Genomic DNA, 17,541 nt, shown 5'->3' on the forward strand with positions numbered 1-17,541 from the left:
AATTTCAAGACCCTCACCCAAGCCAACTTGGTTTTGCTGAGAATCTCAAAGCCATCCACTATCCAGTGCATCCCCTCTTCAATTTCTGACAACCCCACCTCTGCATTTTTCTACACCCTCACCTTCCACTCTTGGGCTACTCTGCAAAACTGGGAGAACACCTACTGTCAAGCATCCTCATCAACAAAGGAAAACAATTACCTTCTTTCCTAAGTTCTCCATCTCCTCTCCTCTTCTTCCTACCATTTCCTCCATTCACCTTCCATGCTACCCTACTGCCCCTACAAACTCCACTCCAGCTTCCTAAATATACTTTCCAAAGCCTGTGGCTCCTCCCTTCCCCCTCTATGCCACAGCCATTCTCCTTAAACGGTTGTCTGACATCTGGGTTTTCAACATCTTCCAGGTTATGGTAGGACAGAAAGTGAAATGTAGAAGGTACAGAGGGGTAGGGAGCAGGCTGCTCGCCACTGAGAGAGTCTGGTCTGGCGTTCTGGCTGAGAAGCGAGGGGTGATTTATACTGAGGACCATTCCAATGGACAGCCTGCCCGGCACTGGATGGGGAAGCCCTGAGCTGGTATCTCTGCCTCCCTATCTTTATCACCACTACTTGCCTGGAATACTTCTCTCTGGTGGGCACCAATAACTTCCTCATTAGTGAATTCCCAAAGCCTCTCTTGACCCCTCCATCTTCTTGTCCCCTCTGTGGCATCTGTCACTGAAGACACCCCTCCCCTTTGCTTTCCCTCCAGCTGCCATGATGTCACAGTACCTAAGCTCTCCTCCCACCTTGGCAAGTGCTCCTTTCCACCCTCCTTCAGTGACTTCCTTCTCTACCCTGAGCATCCTCTCCTTCTTCTTGTTCCCCAGCATCACCAGTTGCTCCAGTTGCAACTATTCCCTCAATATCCCCTCAAACCAATGAGTCTCCAATGAAACCTAGCAGTTTCTCTAAGTGATAGCCTCTCACAGACCATGTGGGCACTGACATTGCCAAGAGTCAAGAGTATCTGTCCAGCAGCAAAGACAGCAGGCCAGGGCACCACCTGCAAGAAGTCATTCCCCCAGGTCACCGGGGCTCAGACCCCAGTTCATTGGGGTAACAGCCACTTTCTGCCTATGGTATTGCCCTCCCTGCACAAATTCAACCAACCACCCCAGTTTCTCCCATCCTTTCTATTTGGATACTCTGAAGCCGTTTTCATCTCACCCCTGGACTCTTGCGAATCTTCTAACTCTTCTAGCTCCTTCCAGGCCCTCTCCCTCCAAAACCTATTACCTTTCTAAGCATATGTGAGTCATATCACTTCCCAGCATAACTTTCAATGGTTTTCTGTTGCTTCTTGAATAAGACCCGATTCCTGCATTGGCATTCAAGGTCTGGCCCTTTATCCTTTCAGGCACACAGGACGGCTGGCATTACCCCTGACAACCCTGAACTTGCCTCCCTCCTCCCAGCCTCTGCTCTCCCCGTGCTGGCTCCAGCCTCACTGTTCACCCTAAACACCTCTGCACTCTTTATGTGTTTCATTACTAACAAGAATTACTTTTAAACATATTTTTAAATGTTTTTCTAGTAAAGTTGACATTCCGTGTTATTTTATATTAGTTTTAGGTGTACAGCACAGTGGTTAGACGATCAATAAGAATTACTCTGAATTACAGAATGAGTGAGTTTTGGGAACAAGTTTAAGCAACTTCCTCTACCTGTTTTCCTTGATTTGGCTGGCCCCAAACAATCTTCCTATTTTCTTAATTCTCAAAATTCTTCTCTAGACTTTATGGGCTCTTAACGTAGACTTCGTATTACAGTGGTTTGTGCTAACGTTACTTCCTCCTAACTCATTTTTTCCAAGACTTTTGAGTATTTTTCTAGACAATCATGTCATTTTCTTCAAGATTTCATCTATTTATCTTTAGACAGAGGAAGGGAAGACAGGAAGAGAAACATCAATGTGAGGTTCCTCCCGTGCACCCCCTACTGGGGACCTGGCCTGCAACCCAGGCATGTGCTCTGACTGAGAATCTAACCTGTGACCCTTTGTTCCACAGGCCGGTGCTCAACCCACGGAGCCACATCAGCCAGGGCTCCTAACTCATTTTTTAAAGTTGGGTCTAATGCATCCGGTCTCCCACAGTCCCTTAGCCATTGTCCATGACAGGTTCTCAATAAACATCATTTTAGGTTGAGGAGTCACACCTTAAGGATGCCAATCTAAAGTTCCCCAATTTAGCAAGTAAAAGTTGGCTCTCAGTTAGAATATAAGTAGGATCTTTGCATTATAGATTTTTCTAATGAGTTAATTATTTAAATTCCTTCTTATGCACAATTTTTTTGTTAACTTTGCACATCATTATAAAGGCTGGGATACTCTGTTGAAGGTTAGCGTGTGTGCTAGCCTACTTTCTCAAGAATCCATAGAAGTGAGATCAATGAAGACTGAGACCAACCTCTAACTTTCTAAAATTATAACCGAGCAAGCTGATATCCCCTGCCAGGTCTGCCCATCCAAATAAAAGACTGACAAAATTTGAGTCCCTCCACAGGGTTTGTCACAAATTGTCACCCCAGCAATCCAAGTGCCAAAACTTCAACAACACAGGCTGGGCCCTCGAAAAAGCTTGTTCCATGTGGAAAACCCTCATTAAACCCTGGGTTATATTTAGAAAAAAAATGGAGCAGAGTTATATTTAGGTGAAATGGCTTAAAAGAATTTTTACCAAAAGCAGCCTGATCTTCCATAAGAAAAGGTTTGACTTAGCTTTTACATACAACTCCTAAAAACAGACAACTGCTTTAAACTAACTCAAAGATTTCAGCTTAGATTCTTTGTTTAGAAAGAAATCAGGAGCACCCAGCATATCCGCAAGATGACCCATGAAAAGCAGTGGGATAGGAAGGACTTAAAAAGAAACACAGGTTTGGGGAACAAAACCATTTCATACAGAAACTTGAGTTGAGATGGCCTGAGAAAGGTGTGAGCGAAGTGGTGCTTGAGCTGTGTGAGAGCTCTTAAATTTATAAACTGGATACAAAAACTATAAATTTCCCTAGCAATCTACCTAGAAGTGGTTTGCTTTTCCAAAATGTCATTAGCACTCTCATTGTGGTCACAGTCAAACTGTCCTCTCTCACTTTGTAGCTAGCTCACCGAACCACAGTCAACAATTTCTTTTTGGCTCTTATTAGTCAAACTATTTTTGACATCCACTTTCTTCTGAGCTGACTTACATTTTCCTAACAAAATTCTAGTCAACAGCACCGAGGTGGTTTAGTAAACTTGTGAAGCCTTTTCAGGAATGAATGTTTCATTTCAGGATGATCATATGAAGAAGTGAGAGATGGTTTGTGACAGTTATTCCTCTTTTCCCAGGCCACAGCGTCCCCAGGGCTCCAGATGAGAAAGAATCACAGCTCCGAGGCTTGGCGCACACCCCCAGTTAAGGGGACATCTTCCCTAAAGAACCTCAGGAAGAGGTCACTTCCTAGCCTCCCAGCCAAACCAGAGTGGAGGGCAAAGGTAAAGCTTGGGGCGGAGATGGCCGGACAACAGAACTGCCCAGCCCCCAGTCATCACAGCAGGAGTTATGCCAGTGGTAAGGGTGTTGCAGCTCTGCTGCTTGTTATTCCCGGGGTCAATTAACACCCTGAAAACACTCCAGCTAATCCTCCCTTTTGCTTCTTGCTTGGTATTTCCAGGAAGTGTTAGAGCGACAGAGAACTGAAGTCACCAAATTTTATACCATTCACAGGCCTTAGAGCAACAAAGCCTAAGGCTGTGAAATTTAAAGATGAAACACAGACCTACACACCAGAGAGAGACCATATTATATTTTCCAGGCACTTCCCTCTCCCCCTTCAGCCACCTCCCTCCCCTTCTTCCACCCTGTATCTTACATCCATTTTAAGAGGATGGGACCCCAACAGAGGGCCTATAGTTTGCCTATAGTGAGAATCTTATTAGCTACATTAATATAATCACCCAGAGGAAAGCATCACCTCAACCTTATATAGTCTAGACAAGTGCTTAAGGGTTTCCTCAGTTGCTTTCGCTGCAGCCCATGATGCCCAAGGATAGGGTCAAAGAGCAGGTTCTATTGAGCTGACTGAATTGCAGAAAATGTCCCCATACATCAATGAACTTTGTAAGTAGGCAGGCCTAACACAGTGATAGGCATTTAAAGAGCACAGAAACAATGGGGGAATTGAACTTCTGCAACGACAAATCACCAGGGAGACAGAATGTAGGTATGAGAGTGGGCCAGGACATACTAAGTCCCTTATGAAGCGGCAACACAGAGAGGGTGAGTGTCCTCAGAGGCTTGAAACAGGGTTGGCGACATGGGTCAGGGCAGGGAACAGCTGCAGAGGTGAGCAGGCACACAGAGAGGAAAGGTCAGCTTCCCTAAGGAGGGCTCCGAAAATCCCACACAGGCCTGGATTTAGTAATCAGGCATCCTCCTTATCACCAAGAATGGGTCTTGGAAGTTTTTAGGCAAAAGAACATGTAAGGTGGTAGAAAGAAGGAAGGGTGGTAGAAGGAAGGAGGGGACTGACACAAACAGAGTATCTGTCCCACTGGATTTCTTCCCTGGGCACCAGCAGTTGTCAGAGTCACCACTGGAAGAGAAAGGCTCCAAATACCCTAATGAGAAATGGGTAGGTTGAAGGAAGAGCCCGCTGGAGGGAAACAATCGGTCATATCTGGGACTTGTCTAGTGACTTTATCTGCACCAGGCCCTGGATCAGTGCTCCCCCACAGAGGCTAATGCCTCCAGACTCCTCTCTTTCCAGACATCCAGTGGGAAATGGGAAAATGAGACTCTGGTAGCATAACCCTGTTACACACAAGATCGCAGGAACTCCACCAAAACTTTCAGAACTGAACTACATCTGGGACACGTGAGGGAATCAGTGAAAACCTAAACAAAGTCGCTATAGCTTGTACCGCTCAATTTTTACACCTTTCTTCTTTGAATATGAACAAGAAAGAGTAACAGCCAGAGATACCCATATCCAAATTATATTCAGGACTTTCTGGGATGCTCCAAAGCAGGGCCAAAGTCACAGGTTTTCCCTGCTTGACCAGTGAGGGCTGTGTGGTCCCACTCCCCTTTCAGTTGGCCTGAGCCCCCCACCTCCGCTCCCACATCTTAATTGGCCAGTAGAGCGCACCACTGAACCCACCGCAGAGGTGTCTGCTCTCCACCGACCGTGATGGCAGGGGTCGTCCATTTAGCACCCGGCCTATTTCAGGTAGCCCGTTAATCTTGATCATTATTTAAGGACAACTTGAACACAAAATGAGTTTGTCTGGCCCTGGTCCTGAAGTTCCAACACCTCTCGCCCCACAACTGAAGAAAGAACTGGCAGGCACTGGGGAGGCTGGGTGGGAAGCAGAGATCCACTACCGTGCGTGGCGCCCAAGGGGCTGCACGCAATAAACAACCAGCACGTAGTGGATAGGCGCTCATCGGAGCTAGCACCTGGGCAGAGGCCCTGGGTAGGTGGCTCGGGGAACACAAAGCCTAGTCAGCCCCGCGATTTGGCGGGCGGGAGTTCAGAGCCAGCGAGAAGGAGCAGGAATCCGCCCTCATTTGCTCGGCGTCTGGGGCCGGGTCAATTTGCTTAATCACGGCTCTAAATGCCAGCGCGCAGCACACAATGCGCGCCCATTAACAGGTTTAAAGTGTCGCGGCGCTTGCTTTAAATGAGAAAAGTCAGCAACAAAGCGGGGGAAGAAGCCAAGTTCCTCAACTTAAAGAATGCTGCGCGGGTTGCCCTCGAGTTTAAAATCTCGAGCTCCACAGAAAAGTTGAGGCCACCGTGCGAGGGTTGATGGTGGGGAGAGGGGTGTGTGAATAACCAGCCACGAACACTGCGTTTCTTAGAAACCAACTCGCAGCGGCCTTGTGAAACTGAGGGGGAGGGGGGCAACGTCGCCAACCCGGCTCCCAGGCCCCATCGCCCAACTGCCAGGGAAAGCTGACCCACTTCCAGGAAGGAAAACGAGACCCACCCAACCCCCCAACCCCAAAGCCGGCAAAAATCCAAGTTTGTCCTTAATGGGAGCCAAATTATTTTGGAAGTCAAGGAAGACCCCAGAAGAGCTCTCCCAAGCCTCTCCCCAGAAAAATGGGGGAAATTTAAAAGAATTTTACTTTCATCCAGGCACTGGCGAGCGCAGCCTAACGTTCAGCCGCCACGGAGTCGTTCAACTCCGCAAAGGAGTTCTGCCCCGGATCCTCCCGGGCGAACCCATCCCCCACCCCGTCGCCAAGCGGGGGGCGCATCCCGCCGGCCGGGCCTCCCATTGGCCCCGGCGCTGCAGGACAGGCGCTCACCGTGCGCGCTCCTCCGGGAGACAGGGGTCCGTTGGGGAGATACGGGCTGCTCAGGTCCGGGATCATCAGGAACGGGTATCCAGGGTACGGGGGACCCTTAAAGAACGCGCCGTCCTGGGGCCTTCTCACTGTGGGCAAGATCAAGGAGGGGTAAGGCCGGGCTCCCACGACAACGCCACGGCAGGGGCCCCTGGACGGGGACAGGGGACCCGAGCGCCCCCATGCGCGCCCCAGGACCGCTGCCGCCTAGAGGGGCGGTGAGCAGGGGCACGGCTACAGGAGCGCGGAGAACCGGGAACTGCCTGAACTGAGACTCAGGGCACCGCGAGGCCCGGGAATGGGGACTGCCTGGGCCAGGACCTACCTTCGGCGAAATAGTCCCGCGGCTTCGGGAACGCGTCCCGAGAGGGCTGCGGGCGCCTCTCCGCCTGCAGAGGAGACACAAAGACGAGGGCGGGTGAGCGGGAGCCCAGCCGGGGTCCCCTGGGGTCGGCCGCCGGAACCACCTTACCTCCGAGTCTGAGCTGCTGCTCTGGTTCTCAGACTCGTTGACCAGGGACGACTTGACCTCGTCCAGGTCCCGCTGCGCCGAGGCGCTGTCGCTGCTCGGCTCCTGCTCCTCGCCTCCTTCGTCCTGGAAGGGGATCAGCTCGTCGTTCGCCCCGAGGTCGTCCCCTCCGCCGGCCGTCCCGGCACCCGAGCCGCCGCCGCCGCCGCCGAGCTGGGGCATGGTGGGGCCGCGGGCCGGGGCCGCCGCTCTCGGAGCCCCGCGCCGCCCGCGCCCGGCCCGGCCCGGCCCAGCGCCCCTCCCTCCCGCTCGCCCGGCTGCTCCGCTCGCCGCCGCAGCGGCCGCAGCAACAAAGTTTGACAGGGCGTGGTCCGGCGGGAAGCGGGGCCGGCGCGGCCGGGCCGAGCGGGGGCGGCTCGGCTCGGGCCCCTCCGGCAGCGCCGAGCCCAGGGCTCCCCAACTCGCCGCCGCCGCCTGCTTCGCCGGGGCGTCCCAGCACTTGGCCCGCCGGGGAGGGGCGAGCCGGGCAGGAAGGAGGGCCCGCCGGGGCTGGGCAGGGGGGCCAGAGGGAGGAGCCGGGCTGCAAGCTGACACCCGCGCGGCGCGCGGAACCCTGCCAGCTCCGGCGCGCACACACATACACTAGCATTCACACTCGCACACCCGCTCGCTCACACCTTCCGGGGGCTGCGCCTCCCCGCTGAGCGCCCCGCCCTCACCCCCCGACTCTCCCTGGCGCCCCACCTTCGCACCCCCAGCAACCCTCCCCCACCCGCCCGAGTACCGCTGGAGTCCCGCCCCTACCCCTAGGCAGCCCCTAACTTTCTTCCCAATAACCCCCAGAACTCCGCACAGATTCCACACCCCCTCCCACTGTAGCGGCGCGCTGGCGGGCGGCACTGCCCCCTGTGGGAAAGCTTGGGACACACAAACCCGCTGGCGACACTGCTTGGAGTTCCGAGCGCAGGAAACCACCCGGCCTGGTCACCCTCGATGGATGCACAGAGCAGAGGATGAGGAAATTTTATGGCACTCCGGAATCCACAGGACGGCCTTCCGCTCCTCTTTCCTGTGGGGTTTCACCGTGCACCCTGCCCTAGTACAGGTTTTTCACCTTGTTCAGGTGTCCAGAGTCACCTGAACCCAAAGACCACTTTCACCCCATCGTTCTGCACTAGGTCCTGAATCAAGTAACGCATGGTCTTGACTTCAGAAAGGATTCGGATTTGGTTCTTTGAAAGGAAAATTCTCTGCCGGTGATCTCTGAAGCCATTCACAAAGCTGCCTCGGTAGCCAATGCGCATATGAAAAATGCCCAACCAGCCTCATACTTAAAGAAATGCCTGCTACAACATTAAAAAAACATCTCTTTAGCCAGTTTGAAAAAGTGGATCTTGTGTCATCCATAGTGGGGAACTATACAGGTGGGAACATAAATTTGAAACGCAGACTAGAAGGCAGTATGGGAAATATCTGAAACTATTTTAAACACAAGTGGCAGAGGAGTTTCCTACAGCGATCTCCCAACATGTGGACAAAGTCTCACATACAAGAAAGTTCAAAGCAGCAGGGAGGTCTGTAAAATGAATTCTGGGACTTTCTTACTACTCCACAGTATGAGGCCCCTGTGCACATGGATCCTGGAATGATTTTGGAGAGACCCTTTAAGGAAAGACAGTATATATGGCATCCACTCTTACATTATTATTTTTAATTACAAAGATACATTTGTTTCTGTACAGAAAAAAGTCTGAGAAGATGCACACCAAGTTAGTGTCCATCTTTGTGGGAAAGGGACAGGTCAGAGGAGAGGGACAGTTTTGTTTTCTACTTCCTCCGTATTGTACAATAAGCAGATATGCCTTACCTAGTTTTTTACACAGCACATGAATACAGTTTTAGAAAACTTTTTCAAGCAATATAAATGTATCTCAAGTACTATCTTAAGCAAAAAGTAAAATTTCCTTTTCCCCTCCTCCTATTTCTCCCTCCAGTTGACCTCCCTCCTGTTACTAGTTTGGTATATATCCTTTCAGACATTTTCCTAGGTAGTTATCTACACGTGTAAACACATACACATACATTCAAATTTACTTTCACATAAAGAGAGTTAATTATACTGTTCAAATTATTGTGTGATATTTCACTTTTATAAATTTTTATAAAGCAAGCATCAGCTGGCTTCAGTGAGCCCCAGCCCTGATACCTCTTGCTATGTGGCCTCAAGCCCAGCACTAGCAGTAGCCAGCCTAGGTTCACAGCTTGGCTTTGCCTGGGAACCTCCAATCCCAGCACAAGTAGCAGCCATCTGCATATTGCTCTATAGCACAGTCAGGGTGACCGCAGGCAAAACACAGGTTGGGACTAACCTTGGCCAACATCACCCAGGAAACCCCAGGGCTTGTGTACCTGGTGGGTAGCTGCAGACCACATCAGAACACCACCACCCTGCCCCTGCACAACTGATCCTCCACAGAGGTGGAGGTTGATGGTCAATGGTCACAGCCAGTCCTTGCAGCTGACTGGCCTGGGTAAATCCCTCCCATTGACCTGCCAACAGAAACCAAGGCTCAACTACAAGAAGAGGGTAAAGTCAGCCCACATGAAGGTGCACCTTGAATACCCAGGTTGGGTGATAAGGGAGGCTGTGCCACTGGACCCTATAGGACACCTAGTACATTAAGCCATACTACCAAGAGAGAGAGTCGTAGCAGCTCTACCTAATACATAGAAACAAACACAGGGAGGCTGCCAAAATGAGGAGACAAAGAAACATAAAAGAACAGATTAAAACTCCAGAAAAAGAACTGAAGAAAATGGAGAAAAGCAATCTATCAGATGCAGAGTTCAAAACACTGGTTATAAAGATGCTCATGGAACTTAGTGAGGACCTCAGCAGCATTAAAATAGATCCAGTCAGAAATGAAGGATACACTAATTGAAATAAAGAACAATTTATAGGGAAACAACAGTAGAGTGGATAAAGATGAGAATCAAATCAATGATTTGGAACATAAGGAAGCAAAAAATAACCAATCAGAACAACGAGAAGAAAAAAGAATCCAAGAAATGAGGACAGTGTAAGGAGCCTCTGGAACAACTCAAATGTACCAACATTCTCATCATAGGGGTGCCAGAAGGAGGGAAAAAAAGCAAGAAATTGGAAATCTATCTGAAAAAATTGTCAAAGAAAACTTCCTTAATTTGATGAAGGAAAGAGACATTCAAATCCAGGAAGCACAGAGAGTCCCAAACAAGATGGATGCAAAGAGGCCCACTCCAAGACACGTCATAATTAAAATGCCAAAGGGCATTTGAGAATCTTAAAAGCAGCAAGAGAAAAGCAATTAGTTACCCACAAAGGAGTTCCCATAAGACTGTCAGCTGATTTCTCAAAAGAAATTTTGCAGGCTAGAAGGATTGGGAAGAAATATTCAAAGTCATGAAAAGCAGGAACCTACAGCCAAGATTGCTCTACACAGCAAGGCTATCATTTACAATCCAGGGGCAGATAAAGAGCTTCCCAGACAAGAAAAAACTAAAGGAGTTCATCATCACCAAACTATTATTATATGAAATGTTATAGGGACTTATTTAAGAAAAAGAAGATCAAAACTATAAACAATAAATGGCAATAAATACATATCTATCAACAATTGAATCTAAAAAACAAACTAAGCAAACAAGAAGCACAGACACAGAATCATGGATACGGAGGGCTTTTTGATGGTTGCTGGGTGAGAGGGGGATGTGTGAGAATGGGTGAAGAGGTGAGGGGATTAAGAAGTATGAAATGGTAGTTTACAGAATAGTCATGGAGATGTAAAGTATGGTGTAGGAAATGGAGTAGCCAAAGAACTCACACATATGACCCACGGACATGAACAATGGCGTGGGGATTGCCTGAGGGAGTGGGAGGTGCTGAGTGGAGGGGAACAAAAAGGGAAAATTGGGACAACTGTAATAGCACAATCAATAAAATATAATTTTAAGAAATGACAACCCTGAAGCCAAGTTTCTAAAAAAAATTAATTTTTAAAATTCAAAAGGCTTTTCTTGTGTTCCATTAAACATATGAAAAGTCTATTGTATTAGCTTCCCATCGTTGTTCTAACAAGTCACTGCAAACTTGGTGGTTTAAGACACCAGGAATGCATTCTCTTACTGTTGTGGAGGCCAGAAGTCCAAAATGAGTTTCACTAATCAAAATTAAGGCGTTGGCTGGGCCATATTCCCTCCTGAGGTTCTAGAGAGAGTATATTCCTTGTCTCTTCCAGTTTCTGGTGGCTGCCAACATTCCTTGAGATCTCACCACTCCAATTTCTGCCTTGGTGTCACATTGCCATCTCCTTTGTCTATTAAATCTGTCTGCCTTCTTCTTTTAAGGAAGGGCACTTGCACTGTCATTTAGGGCCCACCCAGATAATCTTGGATAATCTCCCCACTCAAGAGTCTTAACTTAATCACATCTGCAAAGACCCCTTTTCCTTATGTAGACCCCGAGAAAGAAGATACCTACCAAGAAGGACTCCTGGTGGCTAACTGGGTTCAAATTTTAAAAACAGAATGTAGCAAACATTTATACACAGGAGTCTGTCATATGTACTGTACTTCAAGAAGAAGCCTGCCCTCAGCTGCCTGTCTCCTGCACTGAACTGCCTTCCCACACTGTTTCTGCAAGCTGAGCCAGCTCTTATAAAGGAGTTCCTGGAATTCTATTTCAACCAATAGGACTGAGACTTTTCCCTTCCAATTGGAACTATACTTGATAGCCCTATCAGCATGTTCACAGATCAATCAAAGCAGCTCTATTCTGATCAGTCAAGACAGTGCCTTTTGACCAATCAAGCTGCAAGGTTTTGGAGTCCTCATTTGCATAAGGAAAACCAATCAGGGATCAAGGACAGTGACCTTTGCCTATATAAGTCAGCTACCCTATGATGTGGGGAGCACACTTTCTCTTTCCACAAAAGGTTACCTTCCTGGCTGGAGCTGAAACACCAAAGCAGTTTTTCTGGAGCAGAGCAGAGGCAGAATTATCTTGACCCAGGGTCACCTCTTCCCAGGACCACCTTAATAGCATTGCTGTTTCACAATAGGGCTGCTTCATAATTGGGGTTTAACACTATTGTGCTATTCCACAACTGTGCTGTTCTCACAGCTTGCTGATCACAACTGAGTTTTTTGCACTGAGTTAAGATCCCTTTTTCACTGCACCATAACTTGGGGATTCCTGTTGGCAATGAATTCGCACCAACAACCACGTGTTGACATTTATGAGGTAACATTCACTGGTTCTGGGGATTAATGCAGGGACATACCTTTGGAGTGAGCCATTATCAGTTCACCACAACCTACCAACCTTGAAGAAATGCAAATTGAAACAGCACAGATATACTATTTTTCCATCTATCAGATTGGCAAAGGTAGCGACAAATAGTGACACCTAGCACTGACCCCTGTGCTGAGAAAAAGAAGCTTCTGGGCCTGCCATTGTGTAACATTTCTGAAGGGACGTTTGGCAGTCCCTAAGAAAAACCTCTCAAAGAGTGAATCTTTGATTCATCTATGCACTTCCAGGATTTTATACGAGGAAATAACCAGCCACACAAGGAAACCTATAGATGTGTCTTCATCACAGTGAAAAGCTGGAAATGATTTCAATGTCCCCAAGTAAGGAATTTTTTTTTCTTTTTTTCTTAATTTTATTTTAATCATTGTTCAAATACAGTTTTCTCCTTTTTACTCCCAATCCAGCCCCCCCTCCCAACCCTCCCCACTTAGGAATTGTTTTTTAAAATATCATGTGCATTCACCTAGTGTGATGCTAATACATTAGGGCAATGTGTCACGATGGTGAGAGCAACATTAAAATGAGCATACATAGACTTTGTTTCCCATTCTAATGGGGTATGGAGGCAGACTGACCCTTCTACTAAGAACAGCTATGGGTAAAAGACCCAAATAAAACAACAGCACCCAGCTAATCTGAAGGGCATTAGAATTGATCTAATCAGCCTGGATTCAAGGAGTCAAGATACCAAAGGGAAGGGAAGTGCACTGAAGTGAATTTGTGTTTACTGCTCTTTTATTCCCACCAAACATTTAGTGACTTGCAACATCAGGCATAGTGGCTCGATAAGCAGCAACTGTCTGGAGCAGGCAAATGAGAGCCTCCTGCTTATCTGTAGGGTCTGTGAGCTAAGAATGTTTTTCACATTTTTCATTATTTCTTTTTTTTTAAGATTTTATTTATTTACTTTTAGAGAGGGGAAGGGAAGGAGAAAGAGAGGGAGAGAAACATCAGTGTTTGAGAGATACATTGACTGGTTGCCTCTCACACACCCCCTACTGGGGATGTGGCCTGGAACACAGGTGTATGCTCTGACTAGGAATCGAACCGATAATCCTTTGGTTCACAGGCCTGCCCTCAATCCACTGAGCTACACCAGCTAGGGCTGTTTTTTACATTTAAAAATGGTTCCCTGCAAATCAAGGAAGGATAATAGTTTATTGTATGAAATTATATAAAATGCAAACTTCAGTGTTGATAAATAAAGTTTTATTGAAAGATTGCCACACTCATTACTTTACATATTGCCTATAGCTGCTTTAATACAATAGTGTCAGAGTTTAGAAGATGCAGCAAAGACTGTATGTGCTATGTTACACCTCTGCTCACTGCACTATAGATTGTAGTGATATGGTGTTTCAAGTGCCATATTCTGTATATTACTATAACATGACATTTTATTTTATTTCTTCTGTTGTCAGATGCTTACATATCAGGTCAGAACAAGAAAAGTGAGCTATAAATGTTGTGCTTTTAAGGCATAGCAGGAGTGGATTATTTTATTACCAAAGTAGATGGTAAAGCATTTTGTTTGTTATACAACAACAACAACAGCTATACTAAAATAATACATATCAACCCTGGCTGGTGTAAATCAGTGGATTAAGCATGGGCTGAGAACCAAAGGATCGCCGGTTTGATCCCCAGTCAGGGCACATGCCTGAGTTGCAGGCCAGGTCCACAGTAGGGGCCACATGAGAGGCAACCACACATTGATATTTCTCTCTCTCCCTTCCTCTCTCTCTAAATTTAAATAAATAAAATATTTTAAAAATAAAATAAAAATATATATTGATGTTTAAAGATTAAGCACTCATCACAATTTTTCCAACTGAGATGAAAGTCAGAAAAATTAGAAAATTGAAAACAGAATATTTTTTCACACAAAAATTTCTTTACAAAATAAGTTTTCTAGAGGCTAATTTGTTAGTCAAACAAAGAAAGTTATTTACAAATGTTGAGTTCATTACATTGCATTTGGTTGCAGTAGCAGAAAAAGACGTGTCTAGAGAAAACAAACTAGTGTATGACTATTAGCTTTCTAGTATTGTTTAAAGAGTTGAGGACACTGGGAGAAACATCGTCAGTCAATTAGAAAGCAAGACAAATGGTTTCAAGAATTTTTCCTTGGCTCTTGATGAACTAACTGACATATATTGACAATACTATTCAATTACCATTTATTTAGAGAGTCAGTCACAAATTTGAAGTGACTAAAAAATAACCTTCATGAACAGTATGAGAAACAGCTACAAGTGGGAATATTTTCCAAGAAGTTGAGAAAACACTCATTACGTGTAAACTGAAGTGGAATCTGCTAAGATGTATTACAGCTAATAGAGGTAAAAATATCTGTGGCGGAAAAAGACTTACCTGGACAAATTTACAAAGCAAGTTTTTTGAAAAAATATTTTATCTATTTATTTTTAGAGAGTGGGGAAGAGAGGAAGAAAGAGAGGGAGAGAAACATTGATGTGGTCACATCAATCAGTAGCCTCTTGCCCCAACTGGGAATCTGATTGGTGACCTTTAGGTGTGCTTTGCAGGATGACTCCCAGCGAACTGAGTCACAGGGGTCAGGGCCAAAGCAAGGTGTTTATAGCCCGTGGTGTTCATTATATTATTCACCAGCAAGTACTTTGCAGAAAATACTTGAATCTGTAACTTGTTACTGAACCAGTAGTATTAATGGTAAACTATATTTGCCCTGTGGATTTAACTATCATCAATCTTGTGAGTTTTTGTCAGAAATATAAGCTGAATATCCTGATTTGCCCTACCACACAGCAGCTTAATGGCTTAGAAGTAGTAAAATTTTATTGTGATTTTTTTGAGCTGAAAACTGAGACTGGAATTTTTTAAAACAAGAACTACTGCCCTCAAGTGTCATCAAACAGTAAGTCACTTTCAAAAATACCTTTTGCTGCAGTCTTGATAATGTTACTAAATAAATTAACCTGTAATTTGAAGGCAGAAAAACCCTTACATGTGAAACTTACAATGCAGTGAAGTCACCGTGATGACAATGAATGCTTTTTAAAATCCCAATTACTGTTGAGCTGCTTTAAAAACTTTCTGTATTGCCAGAAGTTGAAAGGAGAAGTAAGGTCTGCATTCTCACATAAACTTGCACTTGATACAATGCCATAAATACAAGCAGAAAAATAAAAAGTTAATAAATTAGTCACAACCAAAATTAAAGTTTTTTTGTGCTTCAAAGTACACCATTAAGAAAGTGAAAAGATAACTCACAGAATGGGAGGAAATTTTTACAAATCATTGTCCTGATAATTGCCTTGTATCTAACATATATAAAGAACAATTATAAATCACTAATAAAAGGACAAATAGTACAACTTTATTAGCCAAGTATCTGAATAGACATTTCTCCAAAACAGATAAAGAAATGGTCAATAAGCTCATGAGAAGTTGTTTAACATTACTGTTTATCGGAGACAGTCAAATCTAAACCACAATGAGATAGCACTTCACACCAGGAGGATGTCTACAAGGGAGATAATAACAGGTGGTGAGGATGGAGAGAAACTGGAAGCCTCATACACTGCTGGTGGCGATGTAAAATGGAATACCTGCTTTGGAAAACCATCTGGCAATTCATCAAATAGTTAAACAGTTACCATATGACACAGCTATTCCAGTTCTAGGAATACTCATATATCTACAAGAGTTGAAAACATATGTCTACACATATGAGGTCTGTTCAGAAGGTGCCCAGCCATGCACTATGAAAAATAGAAACATTTACTGAAAAAGATACAAGATACAAGAAACATTGTACACAGGACAATAGGCACCTTGGAACTTCACACAGTTTTCTCAGTGTCTCTTCCACTATTCAAAACACTCTGTAAAATCTTTTGCTGGAATTGCCATCAACAGCCTCATCGTATTTTCCTGAATCGCATTGACAGTCTGAAACCTCTTCCCTTTCAAAGGTGATTTTAATTTTGGGAAAAGCCAGAAGTCACAGGACACCAAATCTGGGCTGTAGGGTGGCTGAGTCACTTGGGTGATTTGATGTTTCACCAAAAAACTCTGCACAAAACATGATGCATGAGTGGCCATGTTGTCGTGATGAAGCTGCAATCACCAGTTGCCCATAGCTGCCTTCTGAATCATCTGAATAGTTTGCGCAGAGGAATGTTCAAGTTTAATGCATAATTTGGTGCAGATTCATTGCTCCACTCACTCAGTCACTTTGAATGTGACAGCCACACAGTACATTTGTTCACTCAATGGTGTCTACCACCCCCACTGACTAGCATAGTGAAGCTGTCATTGTTCACACATGCGCTTTCCAGTCCACTCTCCTTGACTGCCAGCTTACATCGATACAGGGCAAACCATTCTCGTTATATTAACAATGGTTGGAGTTTTTCCAGACTTACCTCATATTTAAGGTAACATAATCACAGGAGTAACCCTGGAAGACAAAGTTCAAGGGAGCCATATTAAAATTCTGCCTACCACAATCAGCCAGTAGAAAATATCTTGGGTAGAAGCACAGAGAAAAAGAATGAAAAACCAAAAAAGTATACAAGAGACATTTGAACCCAGTGAAAAAGTCTAACTCACATTTAATTAGAGTCTAGAAAAAGAGAGATAAAATGGGGCAAAAATAATATTTGAAGAGATTCCATCTGGGAATTTTTCAACATTTACTGAAGACATTAAGACACAGATGATTTAGGGAGCTCAACAGATGCCAGGAAGAAAGAAAAAATAAACAAGCAAACAAAACCCAAAAACATAACCAGACACATGGCAGTCAAACTGCTGCAATTTAAAGGCAAAAAGAAAATCTTGAAACAACTAGATAAAAAGATTCAGAAAAAGAATAACAGCTAACTGCTCAAGGGAGACATGGAATGGCATCTTTAAGTATCGAGAAACATAACTGCCAACCTGGAACATCACCCCCGTGAAAATGTAGGCACTGGAATGAAGATGAAAGCAAAATCAAGGCAACTACAGATAAACAAAACTATGAGAATTTATTGCCAGTAGATAGCCTTTGGAAGAAACATGAAAGGGAATTTTTTTTAAGATCCTTTCATTTTTTTTTATCTTTTTGGAGAGAGAGAGGGAGGGAGAGAGAAAGAGAAATATTGATTTATTGCTCCATGTTTTTATGCATACATTGGTTGATTCTTGCATATGCCCTGACTGGGGATGGAACCCACAACCTTGCTATATTGGGAGGATGCTCTAACCTACTGACCTACTCGACCAGGGCTTAAAGGGGTTTATTTAGGCAGCAGAGTGATTCTGAGAAAGAGCCTGGTAAAGAGGAAATAATGAGGACATCAGAAT

The 17,541-nt window shown here is 45.3% G+C and overlaps 1 protein-coding gene across 1 annotated transcript in view; it reads right to left on the reverse strand.

The window, feature by feature from the left end:
• TCF7L1 (transcription factor 7 like 1) overlaps window positions 1-7,424 on the reverse strand; it is a 148,642-nt gene extending 141,218 nt beyond the window's left edge. Inside the window, exons 1-3 of the mRNA XM_045828540.1 lie at window positions 6,858-7,424; window positions 6,711-6,774; window positions 6,347-6,474 (exon numbers count right to left, since the gene is read on the reverse strand). Coding sequence (XP_045684496.1) covers window positions 6,347-6,474; window positions 6,711-6,774; window positions 6,858-7,076 — 411 coding nt within the window. The 5' untranslated portion in view covers window positions 7,077-7,424. The remainder of the gene's footprint in view (window positions 1-6,346; window positions 6,475-6,710; window positions 6,775-6,857) is intronic.
• Window positions 7,425-17,541: the final 10,117 nt, after the last annotated feature.

The sequence above is a fragment of the Phyllostomus hastatus genome, unplaced genomic scaffold (genome assembly GCF_019186645.2).
Source record: "Phyllostomus hastatus isolate PE091 unplaced genomic scaffold, TTU_PhHast_1.1 phas_scaffold_78, whole genome shotgun sequence".
Classification (NCBI taxonomy): domain Eukaryota; kingdom Metazoa; phylum Chordata; class Mammalia; order Chiroptera; family Phyllostomidae; genus Phyllostomus; species Phyllostomus hastatus.